Here is a 13,133-nt window from a genome sequence, read left to right on the forward strand (position 1 = left end):
TTTTTTGTTTTATTTAATGTTCTAGACTTTATTAAAAATAAATGGAAAATTCTGTTCTTGAACTTCAGATATTCATAATTTAGTAACATGAGACAGATTGTGTGTGATGTTTTTCTCTTTACAACAAAAACAGTATTTCATGTAAATAATAGTAAGAGGTAGAAGTTTTGGGCAGCTGGATTTTTGAAAGAGATAATAATATTCATTTTTCCTGTAATAAATAAAACAGTATGGCTTTCCTAAAAGAAAATGTGAGACTTTTTCATAGAGAAGAAAGTGTGTGTATATTCAGGAATGGGAGGAGGAAGCAATAATGCCTTCATTGTTTGGGGAGGCAGAGAAATAATGGAGAAGGTAATGTTAGTCTAGAATAGAACCTACCCTACAGTGTTAGTTCACTAACACTAATTTGAAAGATAGTACATTGTGGATTTTTAGGAATGATTTCTTTTAAGCAGTATTGACTGGAAGTAAAGTCTGTTCAGGGCTTAATCTAATTCTTGAAATTTAACCTAGGTAAGCTACACTAATTTCCTAAATTGGAAATTTAGATTGGATCAAATAAAATTTTAATAAAATAAATGATGAACCAATCTACAATTAAAGTAAAAATTGTGGTTTACCCCTTAGATCTGGAAATTAATTTATATTTATTTCACATTTAGTCAAAGTTAGACAAAGAAGAGACCAGGATTTCATGACAGAAGTGGCTATGATTTGGTTTAGAGAAAAGAGAGAAAGATCCATGTTTCTTGAAGTGGCTTTGTTAAATATAACAAGGGTAGGGTGGGAGATGACTGATATTTATCAAGAAGTCAGATTAGGGGAAATTCTTTGAAAGAATGAAGTAAGGAACTCCTTTTTCCTGTTTAATAATATGCGAAAAGAAGCTCAAGAAACAAATCAAGAGCAGAGTAAAAAATCTAGGCTTCAGCTGTGAAGTGGGCAGAGTTAAGACACCAACACAGAGGTATTTACTTTTTATATGAGGACTGTCGTAACCAGTTTTTTTTCCCCCCCTAGGCTATCACAGAGCTCCAGAAGAATGGAATGAATATGAGCTTTTCCTTTTTGAATTATGCCCAGTCAAGCCAGTGTAGAAACTGGCAAGACAGCTCAGTGAGTTATGCAGCGGGAGCACTCACGGTCCACTGAAGCTCTGAATCCTCAGGGATGCCACCTGCACATACTCATTCTCTGTCCGGGGTCCCCGCCTAGCCCTTACCAAGATACTGGTCCTGGTTTGGGGGGATTCTGAAACCTCAAACTAATAGAACTTTCTTCTCTTCTTTTCTAGTAGGTGTAGTCCTTCCTTAATTTCAACTCATTAAAAAATGCTTTATAGTTTAGGGCAGTGGAAGGAAGGCTGGCATCAAAATATTTTGATCAAAAAGGATGGCAATGTAAAGGCCCAGTTGTGGCAGACAGTTTGTTGAAAGTAACTTGTAAAGCATTTACCATATCCTAAATTTGCACTCTTTGCAGACTTGTGCACATATATTCCGCTTTCAGAATAGTTTTGCAAATTGTACACAAACAAACAAAAAAAGGGTGGAAGCTTTTTAATAAAGAAATTGCATTTATAAATGATCTGTATTAGAATATAATAAATCTCCAATTATAGTCAATTACTACCCGTGTTGTACAACAGATACCTTCTATTTTAGTTGCTAATAAAGGGCTACACAACTCAAAATAGTCTGATTTAAACTTATTGCTCTGTGGTACCTACGAAAATTGTTTTTTTTATTAATTCCATCTCAGAATTTTTATGTTAAAAGTGGTAAACTTCAGCTCATGTAAAAACTATGTTAGGATGTATTTTATATTTTACATATTTATGTGATTTTTTTATCACAGACATTAGAATCGTATTTTGAAGTTAGCTTTTAAAATTACATACAGTTTGGCTTTTTGTGTGTGACATCACTTTGTGTCATTACTATATTATATATAGAATATAAATTCAAGATTGGTAAAAGAACAGATATAGTCCTTTCCTTCAAAGATCGTGTTTGATAGGCAGTAGTCTGCAAATGAGGAAATATTGAAGAGTGTTCTTAGTGATTTTCAAATCATTGCAGACTGTATACTACTGCTGTGCTTTTTTAATGCTTTAAACAATTTGACTCTCTTACTTAAATTTTTAGCAAGAAATCATTAACAGTAACAAAAACAAAACAAAACAAAAAACCACTGGATTTTCTTATAGTTCTACAAATTTTTTGTCATGATTTTTGGTGCGGCTCTTCCAACTAAAATAATGGTATGGTGTTGTATTTCTTTTTTTAGCATAGACCATTTCTAGTCACTTTGGGGGGAAAATATATATATAATCTGATTAGGTAATTATTGGCCACCATGCATGTAGTAGATTATATCTATTTCAACCTAACATTGGGTATCTACATTACATTGGAGAGCATTTGTATCTTCAGTGTGATGCCGGAATAGCACAATTTTTAGACGCCTTGCACCAATTTTATTTAAAGATTTGCATTTCTTGTTTACTAAATATCAACTTTCTATACTCAAGAATTGAGAAAAAATAAAAAATAATGTTATCTTTTGGATTCAAAATTATCCACCTATACATGTGTGGAAATTATACTCTTACATATTAATGATTTATTTCCCATCACTTAGGTATACTTTTGAGTACTATAAATATTTATTCCTTATTTATTATATAGACTATAAAAATTTCAAAATTGACTAGAGTGAATTTTTATTATTTTCTGAGTATAAAACTGATACATGATTATTATAAAAAATTTAGAAAGTACTGAAAAGGATAAAGAAGAGAAAAAAATCTGCAATTTCACTATCCAGAGATAACACTGTTAATATTTTTTGTATTTCCTCTCAGTCTTTGTCTATGCTATTTATATGTATGAGTGTGTATATGTGTTTGTGTGTGTGCATAATAACAAATTGAGATTATACTGACCATATAGTTGTATACCCTACTTTTTATAACTTCCTAAGTACTTCCCCATGTCTTTGAAAATGTGATTTAAAAAAAAATGGCTGCCTAATATTTTATTGTATGAATACATACACCATGACTGAACCAGTTCTTTCTTTGGATATTAGATTGTTTCTAATATTTCACAATTATAAATAATAGTGGGATGGATTTCATAAAACTGTAAAATTTGAAATCTATAATAGATTAGTTCTTTAGGTTATATTCCTGGGAATGGGATAATTGGTTTCAATAGTGAGAACTTTTTAGGCACTTTAAAATATGGCCAAATTACCCTTCAGAAAATTTGTACCAAATTGGCAATACGTGAGTATCCATCATACTGCCCCTTCTCCACTATTGATTATTATTTTTTTTAATTTTGAGCATTTGTTAAGGATATAATTGGTTGTTCTTTTTCATCATTCTGATAATTGGCTTTACCATCAATCAGTTTTTTTCCTTCTGTGATTTTGTAGTTGGTTGATTAGTAAAAAACACAAGAGGTTTGCTTAGGCTGAGTGGGCTCTATGCCCCTGTGAATATGTTTACTGTACATTTAAAACTCTAGACTATTTCAACATCAGTCCACCCTTTTCTAGAATATGAGCATGTCTTTTATACTCAATCTTGAAGTAGAAAGAGTTCCAAAGTGAGAGTTGAGTACTGAGTTCTAGTTCTATCTGTGCCAATAATTAGTTCTCTTGCATAAATACTTCATGTTTTATTGAGACATTGTCATCTATAAAATGTGGGGTGATCTTTTAAGCACATTCTGTAATGTTAAAAAGCTACATGATGAAATTAGATTAGATGTTTTATCTTGATTTCAACTCTACAAACATAAAAATGAAAGTCTTTTTTTAACACAAAAGGGAAATTAATTTGCATTATTTAATGCAGTTAATATTACCTAAATTGTTAAACTTAAGCTTTTCTACTTTCAGTGCCTTAAAAGTGTTTTGTATTTGAAATCTAAAATGTAAAGGAGATTATTCTGTGGTTCTGTACAGTTTCTTCTTTATTACATGCATTCGAGTTACTTGCAGCAACTTTTTTTTTAACCGTAGATTGCACAGAGCATTATGTTCATGGATTCTTCACTATTCTACTAGTGAGTCCTTGACACATGTATGTTAAAGATTAGCTCAGTGAGCAGGTAAGTGAATGCTTTGTCTTGGGTGGGCAACAAATCCTTCATACAGAGTAGGATAAAGGACTATTCAGATATTCCAATATTCATATTTAGATATTCCAGTATGGGTGGTCGGTCCTGAGTTAGTCCCTGATTATTGTTGCAGGTCACAAAGTTTTCTTTAGTAGTCAGTAGTTCATTGCCCTAGATAAGAGGTTGGCCAATGTTTTGTGTGAAAGACCAGATACTAAGTATTTTGGGTTTTCTAGGCCGTATGGTCTCTGTTTCAACTATTCATCTTTGCCATTGTAATACAGAAGCAGCCACAGGCAATGGGTACACAAGTGGGTGTGGCTGTTGTTTGACTGAAACGTCAAACTCTGTTTACACAAAAAGATAGCCCGATATGGTCCATGGACCATGGACCCTGTCCTAGATGGTGGTATAGTTTACTTATAGTTCAAATTATTGTCTAGCAATTTAAACTGCAACAAATGATTGTAAGTGTCTACTTTTTTAACCCCTCTTAATTTGATGTAGTCTACTTGACTGGGTTTGAATGTTTTTTGAAATTATAAAGGGAAATGGGAAGTGTGTAAAGAAAAATAGGAAGTCTTAGGAACTAGTGTTTAAAGCACTTTGAAGCCCTTTTATTTGCTGAATCCCACTGGGAGGTTTGCTTTGCTGCTATAAATTAATTAAAGGAATGATGAGATTGTGATTAGTTGTTGCAAATTATAGAAATTATTCTAAGCACTTGGCTACCTACACAGTACTAGAGGATGGATGCGATTAACCTTTGTCCTTGAGTATTCTAGGACATAAACCAGTGATTTAAGAGAATCTGTGAAATGAGAGACTCTCTTTTGCCATGTGAAGACTTTGGAAAAATAACTACCATCTTCCATCACTGTCCCTTAATATTTAGCCCTGTAGCCCCAAACCCCAATATTTAGGAAGGACATAAACTGAGAATAAAAGAGTTATTTAGCTTAAACAACTTTAAGTTGATGGAAAAGTTACTACACTCTTCTGTTCTCATTTACTCGGGATCAGTTGGGAAGTACTATGGTATGGTTGCTGAAAGATATAATGTGGTTAGGGAACTAGTACTGATTGGCAGGCGTGCATTCTGACATTCAGGCTAAAGCTTTAATGTTATTGTGTTAAATTCTAAGGGCCACCTATTAAGAGGGATGATGAACTATAGTGTTCATAGGGAGGCATCTGGAATGATGAAAGGCCTGAATGCTAGGAGAGTGGGATGCAATCAAAGAAATTGGCAATATTCATTTTGGAGAAGATACATCTAAAGAGAGGGAGTGTTTTATTTTGTTTTCAAATATTTGGGTGACTACCATGTGTAGGAGGAATAGAATTGTTCTGTGTTGTTCTAGATGGAAAAATTAAGAAATGGAAGTTTCCGGTTCTATATTTGATGTTCTATATGAGAATTTCCAAATGCAGATAAGCTGTGTCCTCAAAAAACATTGGAAGTCCTCAAAAGCTAGATCAGTGGTTTTCAGAGTAGTATCCTGTGCTGTCAGCATCAGCATCACCTGGGTATATTATTGGTGTTATCTAAAATTATGGAACACCAAGCTGGAAAAAAGCTAATGGAATTAGTACAAATAAAATGGAATTTATTTCATGTGTATAAAACTATTAAGGCCAATAATTTTTAAATAAAAATCAGTTTGATCATTTAACTCTAACTTTCAACATAGATGATAAATTGATGATTGTTACCTATTAGTGGTGGAACAGTGGACCTTTAGAATAAAAATATACTTTTGTTTTAGTTAAAACATTTAAATACAAGCTAGAAGTTTCTATTTACTAAAATGAATTTAAGTTGGTCTTCAAATCAGTGACTTTACTTTTTTAAACAGGTGCTTCTTGAACATTCAAACAGAGCCATATCTGTAGCAGAAAAGTATATTAAAGGAGCTTGCTATTTTTTACCTGTTAATGTCAGAATATTAGGAAGGCAACCAAGAGGAGCTGGCAGATACATTCTGCCTTTTATCTCTTACCCTGTAAATACAACTGAGTGGAGTGTCACACTGTGATCACTGACTGTGCTCTACATTTGGTAATACTGGTAACTGAGACTTTTGCCTTTTCAAAGTCACTGTTGTGGTTGGAATTTGTTTGCCTGTCTGAGTTTATTGATACATGCTGCTCCTTGGGGTACTATGTGAATAATTTTAGAGTTTTAGATTTGTCATTTATTTAAAGATTCTCTGGGAATTTCAGAGTGGCTTGTGCCCAAGATGTATCACATTAATTATATATGTGTGTGTGTTTAATTCTAATATAAGGTTTTGGCCTTCATACTATAAAATAATAGAAAAAAACCTTAAAAGCCAGTTCTTCTGATTTTGAAAGCCATGATATAATATAATTGGCTTTTCATAATAAATTGTATGTTATGTTCAAATGTATATTTCATGCTGTATAGTGAGGTTGTAACTTTACTACTTGTAGTCCTGTTTCTTTCCTGTCATCCTAATAATGAAACCAAAGAGCATATAAATACCATTATTAAGCTATTGAAGGCCAAATGTACTTGGCTATGAGCAAGACCTGAGTTCTGGTCGTTACATCTGCCAGTGCAGCTTTTGGAAAATATTTTAATTTTTCTGATCATAATATTCTCTGAATGTGATGTTATCTACATTTAAGTAAAATGTACTAAAATATGATGAAAACTAAAAAACCTAGAATAATATATGAATGACATGAATGACAGAGTTTGGTGAGTTTTTAAATTAAATGCTTAGACTATTGAACTAGACTTTAATAAAAGAATTTTTAGCTTAACAATTTTATAAATGGAAATTTTTTTCTAAGAAGTTTTCTTTCCATTTAAAGTTTATCCATTCATATCTAACATAGTAGACGTTCAGCTGTATTTGTTCAATTTTGATGAATTTTAAAGCAAGGAGACCAAAAGGCAATCTTCATATGGAGTGTTTTCTTAAAGACAGGAAAGCATAAACCTTTTAATTGGGAACACTTTTAATTGGCTTTTTCCATTTTCAGTTTTCAATTGTGGAAACCAGCTTCCTTACTAATTTTAAAAGTTGGTAGAATTTAATATTCCTAGGCTCTTTGTAGGGCCAAATGAAATGAATGGTAGTGTAAGTGATCCATCCCATGGTTCTCAGCTCATATTTTGCAGGATCTTTTGATGTTTACTGGCATTTAAAAATGGTATAAAGTTTTAAAAACAATTAAAATCAGTTTTAGCTGATTCTTGCCCTAGTGACATGTTCAGCTAACTCTCAAGTAGAAAGATACTGTGAACTCTTTTTCATTGGAATTTATTTTCAGATTTGCTGATAAGTTGCCATTGATTTCCTGGAACAAGTCACTCTTCTTTCCTAGAGCAGAATTTATTCCCTTATTAACATGAGTTAGAATTGAATATTAGAACTCCTTTCCACCTTTGACTTTTTTTGTGAAAATAATAAGATACCTTATTTAATGTATGGTACTTTTAAAAGTTTTTTTAAAGTTTCACAACTTTTTTCTTTCCTCTTAATCTCAACAATAACTAGGCCAGACGTTATTGCCTTATTTTTACTGGTAGAGAACCTGAGGCAGGCCCATACAAATAATATGACTTAACCTAAGTTGGTATGGCTAGTTAGTATCAAAGTGAAGGACAAAAATTCAGGTTCTTTAATTTTCAGTCTATTACAGATGCTATACCATATTTTTACTCCTGTGTTTTGTTTTTGGTGCTGACAAAGGTATGTTGAATTCAAATAGTGTTGGGATTTTGCAACTTCAGTAAAAATGGGAGTCATTCATGTACATGTCTACTTTAATTTAGGTAAAAACAGACCTCTTTTGGTGGATTAAAGTACTCCATACTTTTATTACTTCTGAAGATGTCTATTTTCTTTTCTTGGAAGGGCTAAACATTCTTTTTTGTTGCTTATATAAAATGCACTGCTGCTTTGTAATGGGACATTGACAAAATGAAATTTAAGATATTGTTTGGTATGTGAATTGCTGATAGTGAGTTTTTGCAGCAGACACTTGGCTCTCACCCTTTCAGTCCATGCATTAAGTGTCCTGCAAGCACCTGCGACTCTGCCGTGGATTTTCTTACCTACACACAGAGCAGATTGGAAGTGCTAGGAAGATAATGCCTGGGGAGCAGCCCTCAGCCAGTGATGGATGGGAGTTGGAGGATAATTACTCTAGCTTCCTTGCCCTTCTGGTGATACTCTGAGGCATGTTTCACATTGTCTCCTAGTTTCCAGTGGGAAAGGACTTCATTGCCCATAGCAGAAAACTGTTAAAATATGTATTATTTTCTTCTTCCTCTTCACTGTCTCACTAACATTCTTTAATCAGTGCTCCCTGGGATTACCTCCCAAATGAGCTTCTTGTCTTAGAATCCTGCCTCAGACTCTGTTACAGAGACTACCTGAAATACTTTTGACTTTGGAAATAAGTCATTACTAACATTTCTAGATATGAAAGATTACATTTAAAAAGACAATTATTTTGAATAAGATGTAAAACAGGTATTTTAGTATACTGTTTTAGCTTGTCTTGTAATTACATCCATGCTCAATTTAATTTCCTTCGCCACATTTCATAGCAAAGGAAAGATTCAAAGTAAAAAATCTTAGGTAGAAACGCATGCTAAGTATCTTTGGTGAAACTTCTTCTACTGGATCTATTTGTTCTTTCCTTCTAAAAAAATACAGACTGATGATCCAAATGACTTAAGAAGTTACAGTGGGTTATCTGTTTTGGTAGAAATTAAACAGAATTTGGTTCAGCCAAAATTATGGGTTATTTTCTACTTGGATTCTACTTTTTCATTTCTTACCAGAACCTACTTATTTATAATCAGGGACCAGGATTAGCCTTGACTAACACTGATTGTACAGATAATTTCCCCAAAGATTTTTCTGTGATTATTGTTAAAATTTGGCTGGCTCAGCTGGTAGAGCATCTGACTCTTCTTGATCTCGGGGTTGTGAGTTCAAGCCCAATGTTGGGTGTTGAGCTTACTTAATTTAAAAAAGGAAATAACTTTTTTGGTGATCTTATTAAGGATTAAGGACTATGGAGTTTATAGTTTGAATAAACTCTACATTAAATTTAGTATATAAGTTTATCTTTTATAATTCTTTGATATCTTTTTTTAAAATTAGGAACACTGGGTTTTATATATTTTTAATAAAACAGTGTGGGAGACATTCATTTTAGGCACATGTTAATTATCAGTCTTCTTTCTTTTCTCTTGTATAAATTGTGATTATGTGTCTGAAATATATACTCTATTCATGTGGTTTGTGAAATGGAACAGAGGTGAATTTAACCAGGTTTGTAGTTCTGTTTATAGGGCTCTTCTAATATTAGCATGCACAAATATTTTCCTATAGGAAAAACAAAACACTTGAGGAATATATTTTAATTAGTTATTCTGATTATAAAATAACATCTTAAAACACCTCTGTATTTTTTTAAGCAGAAATAGCAGAGAGTGTATACATAGTGTTTTCCCTCAATGTGATTGCCTTGTGGTGCCTTCAGATTCTGCTATGTTTTTGAGTACATGACGGGACATTTCTTGACCTTTGAGGTTGTATTTCTCTTTTAGACATTGTCAAAATTCAGCTGGGTGATTAGACTGGATGTTATGGTTTAGAGGGAAGAATGTTAGTTATGAAAGAATAAGTCTACCTTTCTCCTGGGATACATTAAACTGCTCTAAAGTGGAAACTCTCTTTCCAAAATCTCCACAGTGGCATATTGGAATAAACTTAGAGTCTGGTAAAGTGCATTTGTTTGTAAATATAAGTTTTATTACTTCAAAAAGTTAATCTTAATACTTTTTAAATGTGCTACATCCATATAACTATCTAATTTCTTACTAAATCCAGACAAGGCTTTTGGGATTTCAAATATCTCAACATGATAGGTTGAAATCTGGTGTAAGAAAGAAGCAGAAATGATTTTTAAAATGTGTAAGAAAGCTGGCGCAATTCCTGAACACTAAATGTTGAAGTGATTAAAAATGGGGAAAATCTTTTTATAAAGTCCTTACTGGGAGCTGACTTCTTGTGTTAAATGTGAACCATCTCATGATAACTTGATGTAAATAAAACAAGCTTCAAAAATTGTCTCTTTTCAATAGTTTACGTATTTTCTCTCACCAGTAGGCCAATTAGACAATACTTCTGATATCAAGTATTTAAGTAGAACCTGGCCTTTTTAAGGTTTATAAAGTGCTCCCCGCCTACCATCAATGTGAAGTACTTGTATTTGAGAATGTTGTATTTCTGGATGCTTGTTAATTTGATGAATCTTGGAGGGTAAGTCTTTTCCTGAAAGTTCTGGTTGGTACAGTTGTCAGAGAAAATTAGCTTGGATAAAACAATGATGCAGTTTTAACAGTTAAAAATTTTTAAAAATTTTTATTTAAAATCAGATTTCTATAATTGCCACAGTTGATTTTGTAATTTTTGTTCTCAGAATTGTTTGTATGTTGGGAAAATATTGTACCTATCGTACCTGGTTTGCCCTTTTTTTTTTCCTGTTTAAAAAATCCTCACTTTTATTATCTCTTAAAAATAATTTTTAAATAAAAGCTTACATTTTGAATGCGAAAAGTTAAACCAATTGTTAGTACTAAAACAAGCTGAAATTTAGGTTTGGCATTTTGGAGAGAGTTCAGATTGAATATCTAAAGGCAATCAGTTTCTACTCAAGTATTTATAATAGATATAACGTTGGACTCAAAATTGCTTGATTGTAATTTATATTTTAAGCATAATGTAGAGACTTTTTTATTAACAAATGTTTTTTTTAATTTCCACATTCATATATGATTATTTTTTAAATGGAGGTTTAAATTCTTTTTTTGTAATAGAAATATAGGTAAATAAGTATTGTATTTAAATCATTGCTAGTTTATTACTTGAAAGAAACTTTGGTTCTGTGCATGAAATTTGACCTCTAAAGAGCTAAATTTAGCTAGGAAGATGTCTGTCCATAATAGCTTCAGGTTTCTGTGCCCAATTCATAGGACCGAAGTTCCTGTTACTGTAAAATGGCTTAGAGTGATATTTTTTAGCAGAAATTTTAGAGTAATTTCAATACTACATGATAATGAAAAGCTTTCTGCTTAGAATCCTTAGCTTTTCTTGCTAAGTTCTAATCTATCATTCCCCCTACCCCCACCTTTTTAATGTCTACATTGTTGGCCTCTTCTCTACAATTTTAGGAAGACTAGGTATTTGAAAAGGGAGTTATTTTCCCTGAGTTTTAGTTTTTCTGCCCAAGATGAACAGTACTGTGACTAAGGGGATATACTTTACTTCCCTCTTTTATAACAGAGCTTATATCACTTAATACTCTTAAAAAAATAAGAATTTTTTTGGACTTTCCAAGTTTTGGACTCATTTGCAGATCAGCCTAGGAACATCCTCAAGAAAGTAACAGATGGATTGTGTAGTAAAATAGAGATACTGAGGTTTTTGAGCGTGTGGATTTTTGTCATGTTCAGTGAAGAAAATGTTCTTTAGAATGAAGATAATGAGGCTTATAATGCAAAATATGGGACAAAAACCATGAATAGTCCAGACTGGTTTTAAAAATTTAAGCTCTGTTGAAAACAAATAGGTTATTCCCAAGAAAAAGATACTGTATGTTTTAATTATCTTCTATCTGTGTAGGCACTAAAGCTGTAAAAGCCAAGACTGATCTGTTTCTCTTCCCGTTTTTAGTTAATTGGCACAGGTAATTCACTTGTGTCACTGGCTTAATTCTGTAATGCTTGTTATTTCTTAACATTTAAGAAGACATTTCCTCTAAGATAAAAGAGAGAAAAGATATTGATCTGTGTCCTTTCCTCTTTGTTGTATTTTTTCTTTGTATATTAGAAACAACAACAACAAAAATAACAAAAGCCTGCTTTTAAAGTTCTGAAAAGACTGCCCTTACCTGAGAGAAACGTCCTCCTTCAAGGTAGCTCTAAACCCGTAGCTTCTTGGAGAGGTAATCTGCTCATACTCTGGTATCCTTAGCCGGTAACTGTATTTAACGGAGACTGGGGCTGCGGAGAGAGATCACCCTCGCAGCAGAGCCGTGCTTGTTTGGACACACGACGTTGGGCTCATTCTCCCTCTGTCATGGTGTTCTCCGATGCTCTGGCTCTCCTTCCCCGCAATAACAGCTCTCCCTTCCCCCCAACCAACCTCCTTCTTGCTCTTTCTCCCTCTCACTCTTTGCTATTCCTTTTCCTCTTCCTCCTGGAGAATAAGACCTTCTAAGTGTGGGATTACTGTATTTCATATTCTTAATTACCACTCATAACTTTCATGCCATCTCCTAACAGGGCAGTCCTACCATCAACCACACTGCTTTAGTTCATCGTTCTTCTAAACGTCCGTGTCAGTTTACGTAGCCTCTAAGTGTATCGAAGATATGACCGTTTCTAAAGGTGCTGGCTTTCATTGCTTATGGTAAATAATGTTCTAATCTTTTGCCAAATGAAAAATATATCTTTTCAAAGGAAAGGAAAATCATTTTATGCAAATGTTTGTAAACATGTATGTAATATGTTGTTTCTCTTTCCCTCAAAAAACTATTAATAAAAATGGATTTTTAGTTTCTTCTTGAATGGGGTTCCTTTGTGTATAGTAGAGCAAATTGTGCAAGCCTAAAGCAACACAGCAGTCTAAATTTTTTTAAATCACATCACATCAGAAGGGGTACAGCTTTTTTTTCCCCTATTTGTCATTTTTTAAACAATATTATCCCTCTTTATTTAAGAAAATAATGTCACTGATTTTTTCTTTTTTTAAAAAAAATGAGGTGTAATTGACATATAACATTAATTTTAGGTATGATTGAATATTTGTACATACTATGAAATGATCACCACAGTAAATCTAGTTAACATCTGTTACCATACATAGTTACAAATTTTTGTGTGTGTTGAGAAATTTAAGACTTAACTGTTTTAGCGACTTTCAAATATGCAATACAGTA

At 32.8% G+C, this 13,133-nt stretch overlaps 1 protein-coding gene across 3 annotated transcripts in view; it reads left to right on the forward strand.

The window, feature by feature from the left end:
- The window catches only part of MEMO1 (mediator of cell motility 1), a 127,291-nt gene extending 114,529 nt beyond the window's left edge, over positions 1-12,762 (forward strand). For 2 of the 3 annotated variants that reach the window (XM_059188688.1, XM_059188689.1), the window contains one exon: positions 1,024-12,762. In XM_059188688.1, the coding sequence (XP_059044671.1) occupies positions 1,024-1,155 (132 nt within the window). In that variant the 3' untranslated portion in view covers positions 1,156-12,762. The remainder of the gene's footprint in view (positions 1-1,023) is intronic. The other variant, XR_009357398.1, reaches the window with a different exon arrangement.
- Positions 12,763-13,133: the final 371 nt, after the last annotated feature.

Source organism: Mustela lutreola, chromosome 9 (genome assembly GCF_030435805.1).
Source record: "Mustela lutreola isolate mMusLut2 chromosome 9, mMusLut2.pri, whole genome shotgun sequence".
Classification (NCBI taxonomy): Eukaryota; Metazoa; Chordata; class Mammalia; order Carnivora; family Mustelidae; genus Mustela; species Mustela lutreola.